The sequence below is a fragment of the Athene noctua genome, chromosome Z, assembly GCF_965140245.1.
Source record: "Athene noctua chromosome Z, bAthNoc1.hap1.1, whole genome shotgun sequence".
Taxonomy (NCBI): domain Eukaryota; kingdom Metazoa; phylum Chordata; class Aves; order Strigiformes; family Strigidae; genus Athene; species Athene noctua.
The window spans coordinates 43,582,069-43,605,087 of record NC_134077.1 but is presented as its reverse complement, the minus strand read 5'-3'; the positions used below and the strand labels follow the sequence as shown (position 1 = coordinate 43,605,087).

The 23,019-nt window shown below is 43.1% G+C and overlaps 1 protein-coding gene across 1 annotated transcript; it reads left to right on the top strand.

Moving 5' to 3' along the window:
- The first annotated feature begins 8,238 nt into the window (after positions 1-8,238).
- FNTA (farnesyltransferase, CAAX box, subunit alpha) lies at positions 8,239-17,437 on the top strand. Its single transcript, XM_074932435.1, has 9 exons — positions 8,239-8,384; positions 8,833-8,918; positions 9,499-9,613; positions 10,450-10,554; positions 11,307-11,433; positions 11,853-12,001; positions 13,951-14,013; positions 14,508-14,679; positions 16,162-17,437. The coding sequence occupies exons 1-9, from the start codon at positions 8,254-8,256 to the stop codon at positions 16,288-16,290; spliced, it is 1,077 nt and encodes a 358-aa protein (XP_074788536.1). The 5' UTR covers positions 8,239-8,253; the 3' UTR covers positions 16,291-17,437.
- Positions 17,438-23,019: the final 5,582 nt, after the last annotated feature.

The following is a 23,019-nucleotide window of genomic DNA, read 5'->3' as shown; positions in this document are numbered from 1 at the left end:
AAACCAAACTGAGCCCTCTGTGACAGTTTAAGTGACCCCTTCCGTGCTGGCTCTTGCCCCCTTTCCTCCATAGCTATGCTTGCTTGCAAGCCATTTGGAGCAGCACCCACCTCTCGCTGCACATACTGCACCGTGGAGCTCTGATTTCTCTCTGAGCTACCAGGCTGAAAACTGAGATTGCAGCACTACAACATGACATATTTATTTCATAGAACCATAGAATGGTTTGGGTTGAAGGGACTTTAAAGATCATCTAGTTCCAAATCCCCTGCCATGGGCAGGGACACCTTCCACTACATCAGGTTGCTCAAAGCCCCGTCCAACCTGGCCTTGAATACTGCCAGGAAGGGGGCAGCCACAGCTTCTCTGGGTAACCTGTGCCAGTGTCTCATCACTTTGACAGTAAAGAATTTCTTCCTTATATCTAGCCTAAATCTACCCTCTTTCAGTTTAAAACCATTACCCCTCATCCTATCACTACCCTCCTTGATGAAGAGTTCCTCCCACTTTAAGTACTGGAAGGCTGCTAGAAGGTCTCCCTGAAGCCTTCTCCAGGCTAAACAACCCCAACTCCCCCAGTCTGTCCCCATAAGAGGGGTGCTCCAGCCTTCTGATCATCTTCGTGGCCCTCCTCTGGACTTGCCTGCTCGAGCAGGTCCATGTCCTTCTTATGTTGGGGGCTCCAAATCTGGACACAGTACTCCAGGTGGGCGACTCACAAGAGCAGAGTAGAGGGGCAGAATCACCTCCCTTGACCTGCTGGCCACAATCCTCTTGATGCAGCCCAGGATACAGTTGGCTTTCTGGGCTGCAAGTGCACATTGCCAGCTCATAGTCAGTTTTCCATTCACTAATTCCTCCAAATCTTTCTCCACAGGGCTGTCCTCAATTCACTCACTGCCCAGCCTGTATTTGTGCTTGGGATTGCCCTGACTCTGTACAGGACTTTGTACTTGGCCTTGCTGAACTTCATGAGGTCTGCACAGGCCCACCTTTCAAGCCTGTCGAGGTCCCTCTGGATGGCACATCCCTTCCCTCCAGCGTGTCACCGCACCACTCAGCTGAGTGTCATCAGCAAACTTTCTGAGGGTGTACTCAACACCACTGTCCACCTCACTGACAAAGATGTTAAACAGTGCCAGTCCCAATACTGACCCCTGAGACACACCATTTGTCACTGATCTTCATCTGGACATTGAGCCCTTGACCACCACTCTCTGAGTGCAACCATCGACCCAATTCTTTATCCATCTGTCAAATCCATGTCTCTCCAATTTTGAGCCAAGGATGTCATGCGGAACAGTGACAAATACTTTGCACAAGTCCAAATACATTACATCAGTTTCTGTTCCCTTATCAAACAATACTATAACCCCATCATCAGGTATAATTTGCCCTTAGTGAAGCCCTGCTGGCTGTCACCAATCACCTCCTTATTTTCCATGTGTCCTAGCGTAGTTTCCAGGAGGATCATGGAAAGGACTTATCTTTCACTCTTTGTTTAGAGCTTCATTGCATCTTTCATCCTATTTGTGCTTCTTCCTAAAGGTCCTAGCTGGCAGTCATACTTTTTAAGTAGAAGCTTTGGGTGGGGTCTTAATAATCTCTGTGAAGAGTGATTACAGATATCAGACATGTAATGTAAGTGATCTCCACTGACTCTGAGCCAGGAGACATACACTAGAAATTTCAAGTATTATTTTGTAAAGCAGATCTATGCTAAGACAGACTAATGCTTTTGCAGGCCTCACTAAAGTTTTCAGAATGCCCCAAGGCTGCGAGGATTGAAGCCAGCATGCCACAAGAACTGTGCAGTTCAGTGAATTAAACAGATCAGAAGCCTAGTACAGTTAATAGAAGGATTTACTGTGATCCGACTGGGTTTTGGTCTGGTCCATCATTTTAAAACTCAGTTACAGAATCACAGAATCATCTAGGTTGGAAAGGACCCTGGAGATCAACTAGTTCAACCATTTGCCTAGCACAGTTCCCACCTACAGCATATCCTTAAGCTCTAAATTGACCCTACTCTTGAACACCTCCAGGGATGGGGACTCCACCACCTCCCTGGGCAGCCCATTCCAATGCCCAACAACCTGTTCTGTAAATAAATGCTTCCTAATATCTAGTCTGAACTTTCCCTGGCACAACTTAAGGCCATTCCCTCTTGTCCTATCGCTTGTTACTTGGTTAAAGAGACTCATCCCCAGCTCTCTGCAACCTCCTTTCAGGTAGCTGTAGAGGGCGATGAGGTCTCCCCTCAGCCTCCTCTTCTCCAGACTAAACACCCCCAGTTCCCTCAGCTGCTTCTCATAGGACATGTGTTCCAGACCCTTGACCAGCTTTGTAGCCCTTCTCTGGAAATGTTCGAGTAACTCTATGTCCTTTTTGTAGTGAGGGGCCCAAAACTGAACACAATAATTGAGGTATGGCCTCACCAGCGCCAAGTATAGGGGCAAGATCTCTTCTCTGTCCCTGCTGGCCACACTATTGCTGACACAAACCAGGATGCCATTGGCCTTCTTGGCCACCTGGGCACACTGCTGGCTCCTGTTCAGCCGGCTGTCAATCAGCACCCCCAGGTCCCTCTCTGACTGGCAGCTCTCCAGCCACTCCTCCCCAAGCCTGTAGCGCTGCTGGGGGTTGTTGTGGCCCAAGGGCAGCCCCCGGCACTTGGCCTTATGGAAACTCCTCCAGTTGGCCTCAGCCCATGGCTCCAGCCTGTCCAGGTCTCTCTGCAGAGCCTCCCTACCCTCGAGCACATCAACACTCCCACCCAACTTGGTGTCATCTGCAAACTGACTGAGGGTGCACTCGATCCCCTCGTCTAGATCATCAATAAAGATGTTAAACAGGAGTGGCCCCAAAACCAAGCCCTGGGGGACACCACTCCTGACCGGCCACCAACTGGATTTAACTCTGTTCACCACAACTCTCTGGGCCCGGCCATCCAGACAGTTTTTTGCTCAGCAAAGTGTATGATTGTCCAAGTCATGAGCAGCCAGTTTCACCAGGAGAATGCTGTGGGAAACAGTGTCAAAAGCCTTACTAAAGTCAAGGTTGACAACATCCACAGCCTTTCCCTCATCCAATAAGCAGGTCGCCCTGTCACAGAAGGAGATCAGGTTTGTCAAACAGGACCTGCCTTTCATAAACCCATGCTGACTGGGCCTGAGCATCTGGTTGTCCCTCATGTGTTGCATGATGGTGTTTAGGATGAGCTGCTCCATCAGCTTCCCGGGCACTGAAGTCAAGCTGACAGGCTGTCATTTCCAGGATCATCCTTTTGACCCTTCTTATAGATGGGCGTCACACTGGCCAATTTCCAATCAGTCGGGACCTCCCCGGTCAGCCAGGACTGCTGGTAAATGATGGAAAGCGGCTTGGCGAGCACCCCAGCCAGCTCCTTCAGCACTCTGGGGTGTATCCCATCTGGTCCCACAGACTTGTGTGTGTCTGTGTGATGCAGCAGGTCACTGACTGTCTCCTCCTGGATTGCACGGGGGTCGTTCTCCCAGTCTCTGTCTTCTGTCTGAGGAGGCTGGATTCCCTCAGTACAACCAGTCTTGTTATTAAAGACTGAGGCAAAGAAGGCATTAAGCACCTCAGCCTTCTCCTCATCACTTGTTACCAAGTTTCCTCCTGCATCTAGCAGGGGATGGAGACTCTCCCTGGACTTCCTTTTGCTACTGACATACTTAAAGAAACTTTTCTTGTTATCCTTGATTGCAGAGGTCAAATTAATTTCCAGTTGGGCTTTAGCCTTTCTGATTTCTCCCCTGCATAGCCTCACAGCCTCTCTGTAATCACTGTGTGTGGCTAGCCCCTTCTTCCAAAGGCTGTAAACTCTCCTTTCCTCTCCGAGTTGCAGCTAAAGCTCCCTGTTCAGCCAGGGTGGTCTTCTCTGGCATCCGCTTCTCTTAGAGAACCTGGGAACCACCTGCTTCTGATCCATTAACACTTCCTTCTTAAAGAGTGCCCAGCCTTCCTGTGCCCCTGTACCCTTCAGGAGACATCAGGATCCCAGGGGATCGTTTCAAGCAGGTGCCTAAACAAGACAAAGTCAGCCCTTCTGAAGTCCAGGATGGCAGTCCTGCTTATCCCTCACCTGGCCTCTCTAAGAATAGAGAACTCTATTATTTCATGATCGCTGTGCCCTAGCCGGCCTCCAACTGACACATCATCCAGAAGCCCTTCTCTGTTCAAAGAGGAGATCCAGCAGGGCACCTTCTCTGGTCTGTTCACTCACCAGCTGCATCATGAAGTTGTCTCCCACACATTCCAGGAATCTCCGGGACTGGTCTCATTTTCCCGTGTTGTATTTCCAGCAGATGTCTGGCAAGTTAAAGTCGCCCACAAGAACAAGGACAAGCGATTGTGAGATTTCACCTAAGTGCCTATAAAATATCTCATCCATCTCTCTGTCCTGGTTGGGTGGCCTATAGTAGACTCCTACTACAACATCTGGCCTGTTGGCCTTCCCACTGGTTCTAATGCAAAGACACTCAACCCTCTCTTCACTACACCTGTACTCAAAGCAATCATAACAGTCCTTAACACACAGAGCCACTCCACGTCCTCTCCTTCCCTGTCTGTCCCTCCTAAAGAGCTTGTACCCATCAATTGGCACACTCCAGTCATGGGAGACATCCCACCATGTTTCTGTAATAGCAACAACATCGTAATTCTCCTGTTTCATCACGGCTACTCTTCCTGTTTGTTACCCATGCTCTGTGCATTGGTATACACGCACTTCAGATGGGCCGATGTTTTGCCCCTTTCCCCCTTCAAATCCAGTTTAAAGCTCTGTCAATGAGCCCAGCTAACTCCTGCCCCATAATCCCCTTCCCTCTCTGGGACAGGTGCATCCCGTCCAATGTCAAAAGATCATGTGCCCTGTATACCAACCCATGATTGAAGAATCCAAAGCCCTGATGGTAACACCAGTCTTGGAGCCACCCATTCATCTGCTGAATTCTCCTGTAATCTTCCTCATCCATCCCCCCAACCAAAGGGATGGAGGAGAACACAATTTGTGCCCCCGACCCCTTAAGCAGTTTTCCCAAGGACCAGAATTCTCTCTTCATTGCTTTAGGCCACCTCCTGGTGATGTCATCACTACCTACCTGAAAAACCAGGAGAGGGTAGTAATCCTTCGGTCTCACTAGGGTAGGGAGTGTTGCTGTGAGGTCCTTGATGTGGGCCCCAGGGAGGCAGCAGACTTCCCTGTGAAGCGGGTCTGGTCTGCATATGGGGCCTTCGACACCCCTTAGAGTGGAGTCACCCACTACAGTGACTCTTCTGGGGTTCTTTTCAGAGCTGGTTTTAATACCTGGTCTGAAGTGACCTGGCCTTAGTGAACCTTGGTCTTCTTCGTTTGTCTCATTTTCTTCCTCCTTCGCTTCTTTGTTCAAAAGTTCCAGGGCCCTGAATCTATTGTGAAGGGGCACCATGGAGGGTGAGTGAGGTGGGGAGAGGATTTTCCTGCCTCCCCGAGCAGGGACCTGTTTCCAGCCTCCCTCGTCTCTTAGGGCCCCTCCTTCTGCCTGATAGGAAGAGGGTGAGGGATTACCTGCCTCGCTTGGAGCTTCCATTATCCCCTGTTGCTTCAGGGGTGCTAGGGTGTTACTCCACCGGTCAATTTCCCGTTCATACTCCCTAATACTTCTTAATCTCTCAACGTCTTCTTTGAGTTCCGCCACCAGGATGAGCAGGTCATCCAGCTGACGGCAGTGCACACAGGTGCTGCCCCTGCTGCCCTCCGGCAGGACCGACAGGCTCAGGAACTCCCTGCAGCCCGAGACCTGAAGCTCTGCATGTTTGCGTGGCAGCTCCATCTGGGTCGCCACATTCTTTCTGGCACTGGTTTTGATGCGAGTTATACTCATGGCTTTCAAACTTCCTAACTTGCAGACTCGTAAGTTGCTCTCATGAGGACACAACTTGTTTGGAACATGCTTTAGCTTCCTGCAACCGGCTTGCTTTTCTCAGTTACCATTCCTCAAGCCTTTAGAAGCAGTCCACAGACCCCAACACCTATAGGTTCAGACTGAAAATGTAGAAGCAAGTCCTAAGGGCAGTGGGATAGCTACCCTATCTGCTGTCTGCCCTATGCTATCAGCAAAATCTTCTTGGACCAGCTCCATCCAGTGGCTGGCATCAGAACAGCTCACTTTTGTTTCTTGTCCTGCTATGACACTCTGAGGAAATTAGCTCCTATTGCAAAATCTAGCCTGTCTGTAACCCATGTAAATAGCTGGTAAAGATGATACCAGCATAAGCAGCGGCAATGGCAGGTCATTACTTGTTAGTTCCGGAGAAAGCACGACGAAAAAACCCAAACTGTTGCTCAAACAGCAGAGCTAATAATAAAGATCTGTGTCTCAAGTGCCCTCTGCCCATGCAGATCTGTTGGTGTCTAATGAACTCACAATGCAACCTTTGCCTCAACAGGTCAGGAACAGTGACTTCTTTCCTTTCTGCTCTGTCTCTTACAAAACAGTATTTATTGCCTTTGAGGTTTCTCTCATTCATATGTGCACAGTTCCTCTGATCTGGTTATAATATACCATGTTCCTTTTTAGGCCTGTCTTGGTTCTTCTTCTCTTTTTTTCAGAATGTTCTGCATTTTGTAACTTTCTTCTTTCACTTAGCTGCTGCTGTATATCATGCCTCTAGGTATGTCTTTCTCCATTTCCTTTCTGTGCTATTCATGGTCCTATAGTCCAAAGCAACCTTTCAGCAGATTGCTCTTTTTTTCCTCTCCATTATGATATTACTATAGTCTGTATTACTGTAACATCCAGAGGCACTAACCAAACTATGCACTCCGGTCACTATACGAACATCTCAGCAGAAACAAATGAAGTCCCCAAGTGTACCATTAAAATGGGGCAGAAAAAAAGCAGAAAGGCAGGGAAAACACAGCTGTCAGGTAACTTCCCAAAGGAGACAAAGATGCTCAGTGGCAGAAGTAGCACCTACAGGCCCAGTTCTTCTGTGTCCTGGATCTTGTGTTTCGATTTGCATCTGTGCATTTATACTCCCTCATTGTTGCTCTGGCATCATTCTTCTTTCCATAAAATCATTGTAAAACATGTGACACACCTACCGTCCTTTCAACTTCATCACCCCAGAATTAAAGACTTTAACCTTTTGCACCACATACAGAATGATTTCCCACCTCCCTGAATATACAGCACAGATGCATGGCCCTTACTATACTTGTGCTCTGCCTGTCTTTAACCCTCCCCTCCCTAAAGCATCTCAGCATGCCCTGGATTACTAACCTGTAACACCAGGTCAACTGCTTTCCTAATTACTTTCTTCAGGTCTGCTACTTTGTTCTACTGACCAACATCACTTCAGAGGATCTCCTGCCTTCCACAATTTCACCCACTGGTAACAACTGGCTGTTCCAAAGCCTCGTCTAATTCCACCTTTTACGGAGACCAGATTCACCAGCCTTGCCCTGTCAGAAAGTTCGACTGAAACGATGCCATTCTGTGAGTTTCCACTGGGGAGGAAACACAGCTCACCATGCCTGCGACACCATAGCGCACCTGAGCATGGGTAATGCCAGGGACCTGCTATTCGCAGCGTTCTAACTTACCACAGCAGCTGCTGCAGCAGCATTCCCCAGAACCTCTGTCCCCCCATGCATTCCCACGGTGTCAGTCCGGTGCCGTTGGTCTCACTGCCTTGCATCTGCAAACCCCAATATTGGTGCTAGAGTGGGTTCTCAAAGGAAATATGCTACCGCTGGCATGAGAAAAGCCTCCTTTTGCCTTTCGTGTCTCTTAGTTTATAGTAGCGTAAACCAAGCATAAAGCACAACAAATACCAGCCACCCAAGTAACTGCTGCGCACTGCCCTGTAACGTGTGGGCAGGGACGTGACTGCCGGTCAGGGCACAACGCTGGCAGACCCTCGTCGGTTTCCGTCAGGGCATGGTGGAACGGGAAAAGCGAACTGGAAGAGTACCCCGGGCCCGGGCCCGACCCAACCTCCCGCCGCCCATCCCGGTACGTTTCTGACGGTTAATTAGCAGACCCGTGGATTAAAACTAAAGCCTGGGCGCTGCCACTGCCGGGTCCGTCCTGCGGGGTTCCCACTGCGGGGAACCGTCCTGCGCGGCGGCGGGCAAACGCCGCGGCACGACCCCGCCGCACGAGCCCCGCCCGACGTGCCGGGGGAGGCGGTGGCGAGCCATGCGGCGCTCTGCCGCACCGCCCCGGAAGCGGCAGCGGGGCCATGGCGGCGGAGGGGATGGCTGTGGCGGAACTGCAGCCGGACGGGGAGAGCAGCGGCGAGCCGGACAGCGGCTTCGGGCAGCTGCGGGAAGAAGAAGAGGAGGGGGAAGACGCCAGCTACGTACTCTACAGGTGCGGCCGCGCCGGCACAGCCGCGAGCGCCGAGATCGGCCTCTCCGACAGGGGCGCCAGGGCGGGGATGTCGTGTCGCGCCGTGTGGCGTGACGGCACGTCAGGTCTGGCGCGGGGCGCCAGGGCCAGGCCGTGGGGCGGTGTCGGGCGTGTATCGCGAATCGCTCAGACCCGGGTCCCCGCGTTGCGCCTCGGGCAGCCTGAAGTCGGGTGATGGATGACTTTCCCAAGTTGTCTTACAGCTGGATATTAATAATACGATTACATGTGCCAGTACCCCCTTTAATTGTTTATGTGCTGGTCTGTGTCATAGACAATAACATAGCGACAATAATAGCCACCGTTGGAACAAAGATGTGTTGGTGGACATAAATTTGTGCGTGTAGTGCTTTGATGAACGTTTGGTGCTTTTCAGAAGCATTGAAAGAACAAAAACGTCTGTTTACAGGGACAGGAAGGAATGGGCAGACGTTGAACCTGTCCCTCAAAATGATGGGCCAAATCCTGTTGTTCAGATCATCTACAGTGAAAAATGTAAGTTTTAAACATGTTGTACACAGAAAAGGTGGTTAAATTCATGTCTGACCTTAGCTTATCTAAAGCAACTTTCTATGTTTTGGATAACATACTTTCTCGCACAGTACTATGAAAAAATATTTAATGTGTTACGGTGGTAGTATTTGATGTATACACCAAGCATCTCCAAACTTGAATCTTCACCTGAAGTGTTACTAGCCAAGTTTTTATTTTAAAATATTGTGGCTTAAAAGGTAATACAACAGACAGTCTAATTCACATAATAAGGCATTTCTAACCCACAAGTGGAAGAGAGATGTATGAAGCTACTGCACTGGGGAAATAGTGTGAGTAAGCAGCAAGGAACTTTTCTGAGTGTTTCACTGTTTTTCAGGTGGTGTGTTTTTAAGGCATTTTTGCACCTTTTCAGTATACTAATAATTTAGAGGTTTTGATCAGCAATGCTGTCAGAGCTATAATTTTAAAGAGATATAGTTAGAATACACAAAATAGGAGGTAACTTGAAAGGATTACTAACCTTACCCCCTAATCAGGCCACTGTCTCACAACCTTGGATAAGATGCTGTTATCTGTTTAGTTCAAGATGTCTATGATTACTTCCGGGCTGTTCTGCAGCGGGACGAGAGAAGTGAAAGAGCTTTCAAGCTAACAGCAGATGCCCTTGAGTTAAATGCTGCAAATTACACAGTATGGTAAGTGATAATCTCAGGATTATTTCTATCATCATTTGATTGCCAACCCCTTATTTCTCTAACAATTTTGTTAGTCTAGTTGAGACTAGTTGAATTTATAGAGAGGAGTAGTGTAGTCTCCCAGTGAACTTCTAAATAAGGCCTTTGTTCAGTATTTTCTGTGTCTCATTTTGATTTGGTGGTTTTCATTCATTTGGCCTTCAGGAAATTATCAATCAAGGTCAGGATTAGCCACAAAAAGAACTTTGCTGTTTAAAATTAGATTACTTACCTGATAATGTGACCTTGGCAAAATGCTGAAGAAGCCCTTGGTTGAGTTCAAGAAGAGGCATAAAAGCATGATTGCTGCCATTTCTTGCTAAATATTTGTATACTTATTAAATACTGCATTTTAGAAGATGTCAGGTTAATCTTCAATTAGGTAATGAATAAACAGTGCATTTCTGATACTTGTATTATGCCCTTTTAACTTGTGCATGCTAACAAGTACCTCTTGTATGTCTTAATTCCACTGACTTGCATAAAATCGAAGTTTACATTATTTTAAGCATGGGAGTCGTAGTTTTTGTGATTATAAGACTAGTGTGGGTAAACAAATGATTGAATCTGAAACAGAACTGTTGTTACCTTAGATAACATAATGTTATAAGCAGTTGTATTCCAGTTCTCCACTGTTCAATAATCAAATGAGCTGTAACAGAACTGGATACATGGCTTAGATTTTTGTACTCCTTTTAACTCCTTTAGAACTGCGAACAAAGTTTTGTATATGTTCTTCTCTGTGAATTTTAGGAAAGGCCTGTGTCAGTGTTCAAATGTGTGACATTTTTATACAGGCATTTCCGGAGGGTCCTCCTGCAGTCTTTGGGAAAGGATCTCCACGAGGAACTTAAGTATATTACGGCTATCATTGAAGATCAGCCAAAGAACTACCAAGTCTGGTAAAATCGTATTTTCTTTTCAGTTCTTAACATTTTTTCAGATAATTTTTGTTTTGTAAATTGTCTAGAATAAGTTGTGATCACTGATCCTAAAAGTTGTTAAGAGTTGCTTCCTGCATCTGCTGCAGTGGTAGTAGTGGAGGAGTTAAATGGAATTGCATGAGTATCACTGCCAAAGTCCTCTTTAGCAGTTTGTTCTAAACATGATTATGACATGCTAAAAAGTCTTGGTTTCTTTTAATTTCAATTACTAAACTGTCAAAATAAGTCTAACAGATCAAAAAAATGACTCATGAAAAGGCAAGGAAAAAAGCAAATAGGAATTAATATTTTTTCTTTTGTTGACTTTCAGAGTTTGCTTACCTGTTGTTGGGTTTTTTTCCCAAGCAAATGGGCATAGACAAAACAGCAGTGTTGTTATTGCTAGAGAAATTATGTAGTACTAGTAAATTTTATTCTGTTGAAGACTTTGGCTATGAGTGTTAAAAGTGCAAACACTTCAAGTAAACATAACTTGTCTAAAAGGAGGTGATTGGCGAATGTGTATCTGTAGTTAAAATTTGTTACAGTGTAAGTATGCATCATGTGTTTGTCAGAGTCAACTAAAATGTTTTAGTATATTTAATTTGAAGTATTTAACTAGTGGGTTTTTTCTAGGTAGTAGAGTTGCTGTATACTGATTTAATACAGACCACATGTTCACAAAAAATTTTTAGGCTATTCTAAACATAGTTTTCTCCTTTTGTCATTAGGCATCACAGACGGGTGTTGGTGGAATGGCTGCAGGATCCATCCCAAGAGCTTGAGTTCATAGCTGACATTCTTAACCAAGATGCCAAAAATTACCACGCATGGCAACACAGACAATGGGTTATTCAGGTACTGTATCCACAGAACTCTTGATTCACTAGAAAACGTGCTCAGGTTGTCTTAAAACACAATTTGAATTGCATTTGGCTCTTTGTATCTTAATGCTGAAGGGGGAAAAATAATTGCATTTTAATGTGTGGTAGAGGTTAGCCATAAACTTGCCTTTTAGAAAGCAAGTTCCAAATAGTCAGTCCTTGGCTGCTTACTGTTACGTGTGTGAGTTTAGTGATGAGCTAATACCATTGTATGCAACTGAATAGTGAAGTGTGTTCCCAGTGCACCCTTTCTTATTTTTCTTTGAACTTTGTGTTGATTTCTTTAAAAAAGTCTCTGTATCTAATGTTCGGAGAACTTAAGAGCAAAGAGAACATACTTTAAAAAATAAAACCTTTTGATTATGATATTCTCTCTTTCTTCTCTTTACACAGGAGTTCAAATTATGGGACAATGAACTGGAATACGTAGACCAGCTTTTGAGGGAAGATGTGAGAAACAACTCTGTTTGGAACCAACGACATTTCGTAATTTTCAATACCACTGGCTATGATGATCCAGCAGTCCTAGACAGAGAAGTCCAGTTAGTAATGCTGCTTATGCTCACATTAAGCATTCTCCATGACATGAAAGCAAAGGAATACTTTGACAGTCCCTGTGGGCTTGTCTTTCCTGGTTTTAATGCAGTTTTTGGGCTCACTCTCATGACTAGCAGATCAAGCATTAGTGCATGTGTAGATGTGTTCAGAACTGCTGTTCAGTAGTACTGAAGCAAACTATGCTTAACCTGAGTGAGCTATTCTCATGAATCTCCTCCCACCCTGCTGTTTGTTGTGCAGTCAAAACATCTGGCTTTATAAAAAGCCTGTAAAGTGTACAAGTGTAAAGATATAAAATCAGCTGGCTATAGTGGAACAGCCTGCAGAAGATCTGTGACACTGGAACCACATAAGTTGCGCTGTTTATTAGTGTCTTACATCCTAACCCTAGAAAGCTTGGAAGGAGAGGCACTCTCAGTGTTAAACTGAACTGCTGTTTTAGTAGGAGAGTAACCCCAACGATTTAAAGATAACATGGATATGAACTGTAGGAAGAGATAGGAAGAGAAGTTGCCTTTTGTGAGGAATTTGATGCAGCTGGAATAAGAAAGGAGCTTTCAGGGGTATGTGGTCAGCACAAAGACAACTGTCTGTGAGTTGGCTTGTTCTGAGGAAACTGTTGAAACTGTTTTGAAGTGGTATGTTTGTAACTGAAAACAAACAGGGTTTCTAGCCATTTACTTTATTACTGATGGTAAGGGAAGCTTCCTTGTGTGGCTTTCACATCTCAGACCACTGATCAGGATTGATGTTTATGAGAAGAGGTGAAGAAGCAATGGAAAGAAGATACTGCAGTTTTTCAGAGTTATTATTGAGAAGAAAGACTGAGTCTCTGAATAGGTCCATTGGTATATTGTTCGTAGGGGATCCCAGCCTCCACCACCTTTTATGATTGTGTTTGCAAACTGCTCTAAGTTATACTTCTCTTCCAATTTATAACTTTCCTGCAGCTTAATAAATCTTATTAATTTCCATGACTTAGGCTTGGATATTTACAGCTTTTTCTCTCCAGAGGTTAAATCCAACAGCCTCCTTTGATCCATTTATACATGGTGCTATGTTCAAGATAATTGGATACCATCTTAAGAATCAGACTGTCTAAGGTTAAGACTTCTCAGATGTCATTACAGAACCACAGTTAGCCTGCTTGTTGCTTGATAAACTTGATCTTTGTCATAGTGACTGCAGAAGGCTAAAAAAGTTTTAGGGTTGGCTAGTTTTTTTCAGTACTGCTTACAGAACTTTTTATAAATATCTGCTGTCTCTGAAAAGCAGCCTCATGCCTGGTTGTGCTGGGGAAGGGCAGAAGGTAAAGTTTGTTTTGTGAAGATGAAATGTGGCTTTGCAAATGTATGGCAGGTCCCTCTTGTTGCTTTGCTTTTAGAGAAGTTGCCTAACTGCTACTTTAATAGAACTGCTGCAGAAGGCTGTGTAAGCTGAAACCTCAAGCTCTGCCTTTCTGTGGGTTTGGTCAAGTGCAGCCTCATGAAAAAAGTTCTGCAAATACATACAGAACATAGCACATGCAGTCATATTAAGATAGTGCCCCCTGGGCTTTGATTACTCCAGTCCTTCACAGCCCCTCGCCATTTCTGAGCATCAGGACACAAGTTACTCCTTTAGCATACCGGGATAGCATGTCACGTTGTTTCTTAGTGTTACTGCTCATAATTTTGAGAACTCTTTTACTATTGTATAAAATGCAGCAAATGGAACACTCAGAATTTCAAACAGTTCTCACAGTGTCTGCCTCTCTGAGACTTGCAGTGATTGCAGCGATACATTTTTGATCTATGACCCAGCTGAGATGATCTGCAAAAAGACTGAAATACAGACTAGAGGCATGTGTTTGGGAGTGTCTGAGCACATTCAGATCATTTCTAACTGCATTGTTAGTGGTTGCATTCATGACCTGTTACCTTTTTTCTCACAGATACACTCTTAAGATGATCACAGCAGTGCCACATAATGAGAGCGCTTGGAACTATTTAAAAGGGTGAGACGTCCTTCTCTGTGGGGCAAAGAGGATATCTGTGGCTGTCTTATGCCTAGCTCTTAACTGGGAAGAGCTTGTTGCTGCTTGTTCTAGTGTGTGCTTAAGCAAGTAGGCAAAAACCTCCACAAGGGGTCAATACATGAACCTAATTTCTCTGTAACTTTCCTCAAGAGTTTCTGGCCCTGTATTCTTGTGGGATGATTACTAGTACTTCTCATGTTTTTAAAAACTTGACTGGTAATGTTACTGGGTCAAGAGCATAGAGTAGGAAGTAATAAGCATGCTTTCAGTCTATTTTCTGTTCACTTGAGCATAACTACACTAGCTTACTACAACATTAAGTTGTATTGTTGCTGCATGCTGCTTACTTTCTGCCTTACTTGTATTTGCACCCTTATTTCAAAACTGATTTCCAAACAAAGGAGTCGTAACAATGTAATTTTTCACACTGTATTTCCCAGACATTGTTTCAAGCCTATTAACCTCTGTTCTAGGATTCTACAGGATCGTGGTCTTTCAAAGTATCCAAATCTGTTAGAGCAGCTGTTGAATTTACAGCCCAGCCACAGTTCACCCTATCTGATTGCCTTTCTTGTGGACTTATATGAAGATATGCTTGAAAACCAGTGTGATAACAAGGAAGAAACACTAAATAAGGCATTGGAGGTACGTTTTGAGAGCTTGGGTTTGCTTCTTAGGGATGCCATCTGTTGCTCTTGTTTTATATCCCAGAAAAGTGATACTGATTTTCATAAATGGAACAGGTTACTTGTTAATCACAGGAGCTCTATGAAGAGTTGAACATGAAAGCCAGATAATCACAAGGGTCTCATAAGTTTATCTATAAATGATAACTTGCCAATTACAAAATCACTGTAAGTTTTCTTCACCTGGTAGTAAAGGAAGGTTTCTAATATTGCCTGCATAAGAAAGGAGATATTTGAATAATGGAGTTTCCAGTGCTAAGTTTGTAGCGTGAACTCACTATATTCTCTGAAGGTTAATGAATCTTGTTCTCAGAGAATCTGTATCTAAACAGAATCTCAAACTCCCTTTGCACTTTCTTAGCTCTTTCTAAGAAAGCTGGCAGAATAAGCTTAAAGGCCAGCAGGCACTGGGGACATCAGTAAGGAATGTCAGGCACCATTTCCTACAGAAAATAAATGACCTCTAGCAGTGCTGTGCATCTCCCTGTGTTTCATATTCAGGGAACTCACTGTGGGACAGACTGGAACTCAGAGTAGTTAGAGATGCAGTTCTTGCCTGGAGTCTCTGTGTTTCAGCATTGTTCTTTCTCAAAATTTTTCCTTTGTTGTGTTCCAGGACCAGAGTGTAAGTGTGTGCAGTTGTACCTCCCAGATTCATGTCCCTTTATACTACTTCACTGAGTTTGACTTTTTCATCTATTTAGGCATTAAAGCTCCTGTTTCTCAACTCTGTTTCTCTGAGTAAGGCAATGTTAACTGTCTAATAAAAGGGAATTGAGTAGAACATTTGTAGACAATGTTTATACCATATATATTTTACACAGCATGTCCTGTGAGTAGGGTTGACTTCTGCTGTGCTTCACTACTCACACAGATCAAAATAAAGCAAAAATTAGAATATGTAGAAGTATCCATATAGCACCAGCTCTGACATGTTTTGAGAGGTTACTGACTTTGAGAATCCTTTCGGGACAGTCTGCTAAGAGAAAAACCATAAACAAAATTATCTCCTGTCAGTCCATCAGGAGTACCGAAGATTTAAGTGCAGGATGTTCCCCCATTGTTTTGAATGAAGTGGTTTACAGCCTACTGGATCACTAAAAGACAAGCTTGTCAGGAAGTCACAAGTGTACTGTAGTACACTGCAGGCTGAATAAACTGGGGTAGATTATGAGTAATAGGCACAAAAGGAGTCCAGGAGAAGAAGTTACAACTGAAATTGGACTAGAGAGATTTTTGTGCAGTGTCAGATTGGTTGACTACCAATTGGAGTTGACATCAGTTTGAGGTCATTGAACAGTTGCAGATCCGGTGAGTAAAACAAATGTTGCTAAGAAAGGCATTTGTAATACTGGCTGAAACATATATTGTATGCATTTTATAATTAAGTTTGCTGTAAGCTTTTGGTATAACACTCCAACCTCTCAATTTTCTTTCATAGTTGTGTGAAATTCTGGCTAAAGAAAAAGACACCATCCGAAAGGAATACTGGAGATACATTGGAAGGTCCCTTCAGAACAGGCACAGCTCAGGCCCTGAGCAGAGCACACTGGCAGACAAGCATCAGTAACTGGACATGGAAGAAAACAGAGTTAAACAGTCAAGCTGTTCTAAAGCAGTTCTGAGTAGGTTTATCAGCTAACTTAAAATCCAGTGTAGTATTCCCCTGTTGAAGAGGTATTGCAATGAAATGGCAGGCTATCCAGAAATTAATTTCTGTTTTGTAACGTGATTTTTCATTGTATATGTTTCAGGCATAGTACCTTCTTGACTGGCGTACTGTTATATATTTTTGAAAAACTCATGTTATGAACTTTCATGCTGTATAATTAAATTATAACATAAAATGCGTTTTTGACAAATTTTGGAGGTTTGAAGTTCAGATGTCAAAACAGCAATTTCGACAGATCTACTTGTACGAGTTCAAACTTGGACGTAATGCAGCGCAAGCTGCTTGAAACATCAGTGAGGTATATGGCCAGGGAAGTGTTAATGAATGGACAGTGCGACTTTGGTTCCAGAAATTTTGACGTGGCGATTTCGACCTTGAAGATCAAGAAGGTTGCAGACGTCCTTCTGCTATTGACAACGATTAATTGAAGGCTCTGGTGGAAGCAGATACACGCACAACTGTTCGAGAACTTGCAAAAGAACTCAAGCGTATCAGCTATTTCTGAGCATCTGCAGAAGATTGAAGAGTCAAAGAACCTTGACAAATGGGTGCCACACAAATTGAATGAGAATCACAGAAATCGCCGTTTTGAAGTGTCGTCGTCGCTTCTTTTTTGCAACCAGAACGAAAGTTGAGTGCAGAGTGCTGTATAGTCTCGGGTCACTGCTGCTACTGGTGATAGCTCTGTGTGCAGTTGAGAAATTTATTAAGGCTTAATTATTGAAATGTACCAAATAAAGGGTTTGTTTCCTAATAATAAATACATAAAGTTGTACCTACTATATATAAGGCACTAAATTAATTTCTCATGCCCTGACTTATCCACTTGTGGTTCTTAACAGTCACATCAGATCCTGCAGTAACAACTGCCGGTAACTTCAGAGTCGTGGCTATTAAGTAACATACTTCTGGTTAGTTCCAGCAGGCGCTGCAGTTGTTGCCTTATGTGGCAGCAGCTATGCAACACTGACAGCACACGCTATTGTATGAAACTAACACCAAGTAATTTTGTAATAAAAATAGGTAACAAAGCATTTATCTGAAATTTTTTAGTGTGTTTCTTTTGGTCTTTAAATGTGCACAGTCTGTTCTTCTCAGATGCTAATAGAGATAAAATATTCCCTTTTAGGGAGATTGGATTCTGTTGCACTGAGGTGGCCTTTGCACTGGAGTATTCTCATTCCAGAAACTTTCAGTATACTTGATGTATTCAGTGGAGCCATGAATTCTTATCTGAACAGTCAGGAACAATGCTTTGAGGATCCACTTAGCTTTTTCTAGGAATTCTGTTCGGACAGCTGCAAGTCTGAATTTTTTTTTTCTTCATCTTTTGTAACCAGACCAAATTGAAGGCATAGGTCAGAAGATACTAAACTAACTGGTTATGTTACGTTACCTTCACTGAACTTGAAGGGAAGGAATGGTTTTCATCTAGACCTATTTGCATTAAATGTCTTAACCTTGTTGCTCTTATAGGCTTTTCATGTTTTTTTCTATTTATATATTCAGCCAAGAACTTTTTTTCCTTTTCTTTGGAAAGATATAAGGCACCTGCAGTACAGAACTGTAGAGTGTGTGTACCTGTACAAGAAAACTGCTGCATCTGCCTTGTTTTCAGTAAATGGCTATTGTAAATTGTGTTCTTAGCACAGAGTGCTTGTCTGATATGACGTATTTTCTTGGAGGTGATCATAAAGAGAACAAATAAATACTAATATTTATTCCATAATATGAACAGTCTTTCTGATACTAAACATTAAAAGCTGCTGCTGTAATTAAATGTAACGGAGATTTTAAATGCTTAAAATACATTAATGCATTCTTTAAATTTAAAACAATATCTGATTTTTTTAATGCTTTTGCCACTTGAGCAGCAGTAGAGAAAACATCTTTGTAATGACACGTCAACATTTAAAATGGACATGAACTTCAAACTTTTGGAGATTTTTTTATCTGCTCTTAAGCTCTGGCATAGAACAAAAAGTGTATATTTCTACCCCCATTAATTGTTCCTAATTGAAGCTACACTAAATACAGAGTACTGATCACTCAGGATGTTCAAGGTCTTCAGTACCTTAAAATAAACATCATCAATGTAGAGGGAACAGAATTTGTCCTCTGAATATGGTGTTACTAAGTTCCCATATCTATAAACAAAATTCAGAGGGCACTTGGAATAAGTCAAGAGTATTCTATAAAGACCTTTGTATGAATTTCAGAGACAATAATTCATCCCAAGGTAAGAAGATGAACAGTGGGACACTGTATTTTGGAATATGACCTGTCAGTCACTTGTGGTCTGGGGAAAGATCTTAGATTTAGCCCTGCTGTGCTTCTGTGTCAAGAACGGTGGGATCTTCTGACAAGCCTCTATTTTATAGTGTGGTCAACTTACAGCATTCTCATGCTTGAAAATGATGTCTAGAAGTAACTGTAAGGAGTCATTAACTAACAAGGTTAATACAGTTTTATGCTGGTTATACAAGCACAATGATAGTTGCAAAGGTAATGCCACTTCTAAATTTATCAATGAAGGAATAACCAGATATGTACGCTAACAGAAAAATGTCTCATGTAAAATAAATGTGTGATCAAACAAATCATGCAAATCCTAACAAAAAAACATGCTGGAGACTAGAGTCCAGCTGTTGGGGGTTTTTTTGTTGTTTTTTGTTGTGTTTTTTTTTTTAAAGTCACTATGTTTTAACAGAAATGTTCAGGTTTTTCTTTCAAATGTTTATGTTTACTGTCATTCGGATTGCAAGGAAGCTCTAAAACTGATTTCAAAAGGCCCCTCAGTTCTGTGATGGTCAGCCATACTCAGAAATACTGAGCTGAAAGAGCTGGGAAGACAATAGTCTGCCCAGCCAGGTTGCAACTGCAGCTATGAAGACTTTGATTTTAAAAATGTGTCTCAGACAGAATCTTCCTATGGTAGTGGGAGCTTGACAGAATGTATGGGCTACAGAGAAAAGGATCTTATAGTAGGAAGTGTTAGATGACTTTAACCTGTAGGCATTGGTACTGACTACCTATGATCAGAGGAAACACCAAACTGATTTGTTCTAAGGGTTCACCTATACAAGAATACTTTTAACTGTTGTTACTGATTGTGTGTAGTGATGTAACTCTTGTGTACAATTTTATTACTGAAGAACTGTGCCTAAATGGAAAACTGTATTGGTACAACTGTCCCTTGTAAATCAGTGTAACCAGAACATTCAGTGGAGTACAGAGAATTATTAAAGCATGTGAAATAATTTCCTATGCCTGCTTTCATCAAAGACTGATCTTCTTGCCCGGGTCTAGCTGTGCCTTTTTGTCTGTCTGTCTAAGCTGGTACTCACTTCCACCTTATTGTCTCTGCAACTTGGCTGACAAAACAGTACCCAAGTCTTTCCTAATCAGATGTTCAGTACAAAACCACCTCAGCTAGCACAAAATGCTTCTATCAGTTGCTGTCTGGTTGTGCTGAGGCAGATTAGGAGTGTGCTGTTCAGCTGGACCTTCTGTGAGAGCAGTATCCTCCAGCAGGGAAGCACTGATGTTTCTAATCACTCCTGCCACATGAAATACTTCTGTCCAAGGGCTAGCAGGCAATTCATGCAGTGGAGTGGTGATGAGGGGCTTATACAAAAGCACAAAATGGTTGAAAGGTCCTGTGGCTTTTGGAACAAAGGGGTAAGGGAACAACACTAAGTGATGGTGTGGAGTCATCCCTTACAGGCTCACATGAAGGCTTTGCAAATGCTGGTGGACTTGCCCATGTGCGAGTTCAAACTAGGCAGGGGAGATACTGCATCTGTGGTTTTCTTGCCCTGTGCATGTGAATGGAGAGAAAATACCTTTAGCCACATGTCTGAGATGTTGTCCCTGACACGGCATAGTGGATGCAATAATATAAAAAATGTTCTTTAGCCTAGCTCATGCCCTTTTCTGAACAACAGTGCCTTCAGCACATTGCTGACATTGTGGGTTAAGATGGGTGCTTTGCATTTTCTATTTCATGTGTGATTTTATTTGGTGATTACCATTGCGGCTTTTGGGTTGGCAGCATGTTTCCCTGGTGTATCTTCTGCTTAAGGCAAATTGATATGGAAAACCGAGATAAGATGATGTTTGACTGAGTTTTGGCAAGCCCGTTAATGTAGCAGTATGACATTTTACTTCTAGTCCACAGGTGTCACATATCCTTCAATATTTTAATTTTTTCTTGTAAATACATATCTCTATTAAATATCTCAAGTTGAAAGCATTTTCTCTCCCTTTAAGGCAGTACTGTTAGGCTTTTGGTACAGTATATTCTAACAGCAAAGGGTAAAAAAAAATTACATTTGAATGTAAAAACCACATTATTTTTGTCTTATAACAGGTTATTTCCAGAATCCCTAGCAGTCTGGACTGGTCTGTATAATTCTAGTCAAGAATAGCATTGCCATTTTAAAGTACTCTATGTACATTTACATGAGTACACTCTCTATGGGTACCTACACAATATAAGCGAACGGTAGATGAAATCTGAAGCAGAGAAATCTCTGAAGTAGACAATGATTTGCTTTTCTCCACAATATGTTATCTGATGCTTAAGTGATTCAAATAGGGATGATCTTTACTCGCAGAAGTCACAGTGTGAAAGTGATGGGGTCATTTTCTCTATTCAGTGCTTCTTTGCTCTTAGCATCCTTTTACTTTAATGCATCACTTAGCTTAATAACATATACTCTTTGGACACAAGACTTTTTGAAAATTAGGAACCTATTTCTGGACCAAATGTGATGTTGATGACACTGTTGATAGAGGAACATGTTTACAAGTTCTGGGCCTCCCTTTGCTTGCTCTGAAAAGAACACCTTACCTTCTGCTGCTAGGGTGGGCCCTGCATTTGCAGAAAAGGGGAAAAAAAAAAAAAAAAAAAAAAGGCAGGAAAAAAAAGGGCGTTCTAGTATGTAAAGAGGCACACAAGTGTCTGCATGTGAACATTCAGGACAAGGCGGCCAAATTCAAGGGTGCACGCACACATATTTAGGTTTCTGTAAGTACTTGGCATGAAGAGCTAATAGAAGCTTCACCAGATTTCAATTGGAACATTACCTCAGGATGTCTAGATGTCTGTGTGAGGTGTCCTGTATAAGCTCTTTGGGGCTAAGACTTTGTGCTCCATTATGTGTGTCACCCATCACTGTTCCTTAAGCAGTCCTGCGATATAAGCCTACATAAGATTTCAGCCTCGGGGAATTAAAATCTTTGCAGTATCATTTTTCTGCTGCAGCACAGCAGTAAAGTGGACATTAATCGCTAGATGGCAGTGTCAAATTCACCCTGAGTTCATTGACTGCCGGATATGTGCAGGCAAGAAGTGTAACTAAGACAATTCTTTCTCCATGCAACTCCATTAATTTCACACCTGCTAATTAAACATGGAAGATCAGCTGCTTGGTAAGTCAATACATAGCTCAAGCACAAGTGTTCTGGGAGGGGCTAAATGGTCATCTTCACTAAAAATTGTTGGTGTTAATTGGAGAGCAATTTTTCATTAACTGAAATGATGTCTCCTCTGACACTGGACACCTTGTACCAGATCTGGACTTTGTTGAGTCCTGGTGTTCTACAATAACCATGTGACTAAACCCCTCTGCTCAGAGCATGGGTTTTGTGGCCAGTTTACACCTTCTGGAAATGTGCCTCCAGTCAGAGTTGTGGCACATAACATATGGTGCTTACTGGCTCTGCTGACTTCTTCTTGCACTGACCATTTCTTTGCTGCAAAATGAGGCAAAATGACCATTTGCAGGTACCTACAACCCAGGTGCATGGCTGTTGTGGAGGGCTCCCAAGCATATAATCATTTGCGGCTCTATGCCAGCACTCTGCTACCAGTTGAGTGGTAGTGCCATGATCCCAGCAGGTGAATTGAGAGGTCTAGGCATAAGGTAGCAGCTGGCTTCAATTTTACTGAAATAGAGGCATATAGATCCAAAGATTAACCACTGTGCTTTGCAAAGAGCAGCTTGTGTCCTGTATCAGATAGCAGCATCCACTGTAAGAAGATGCACAGAGCAGCACTCAGAAAGGTCAGATAGGGTCACTCAGTGATTTTAATTCACAGGGAGTCTGCCTAAGAGCAGGTATTGTTTTGAAAGGGGGTGAGGATAGCAGAGAAGAAAAGGCTAGAAAAAAACAGAGGGTAATAAAAATATAACTCATAGCTGAACCGGTATTGCAGTATGGCCCCAAGAAACATGGGCATAAAATATATCTGAGCAGCAGAGGAAAGAGTGTTTACAGTGATGAGCAGATATCTGCTTCCTCCTGCTCACAGAAACAGGGCTTTGTGAGTAAACAGGATACATCCCTGATATCTACTCTTTGCTGGAACAGTGCTTGGGATGTTTCTGATTCATTCACATGGAATGGAGTAAAACCAGTCACATTTGTGGCTACCAAGTAGAGGAATATCAGTTGGTTCAGCAGTGACTTCCCAAGGAACAGTAATAATAATTTCAAGGAAAGATAAATTTATCTTTTCTTTGTCCTCTTCTGAAGAGAGCAGAGGTGGAATCTGTAGAATTTTTAAAAGCTGTTTCTATTTCCTACTACACATGACTTTAGGTCCTGTAAGAACAGTGT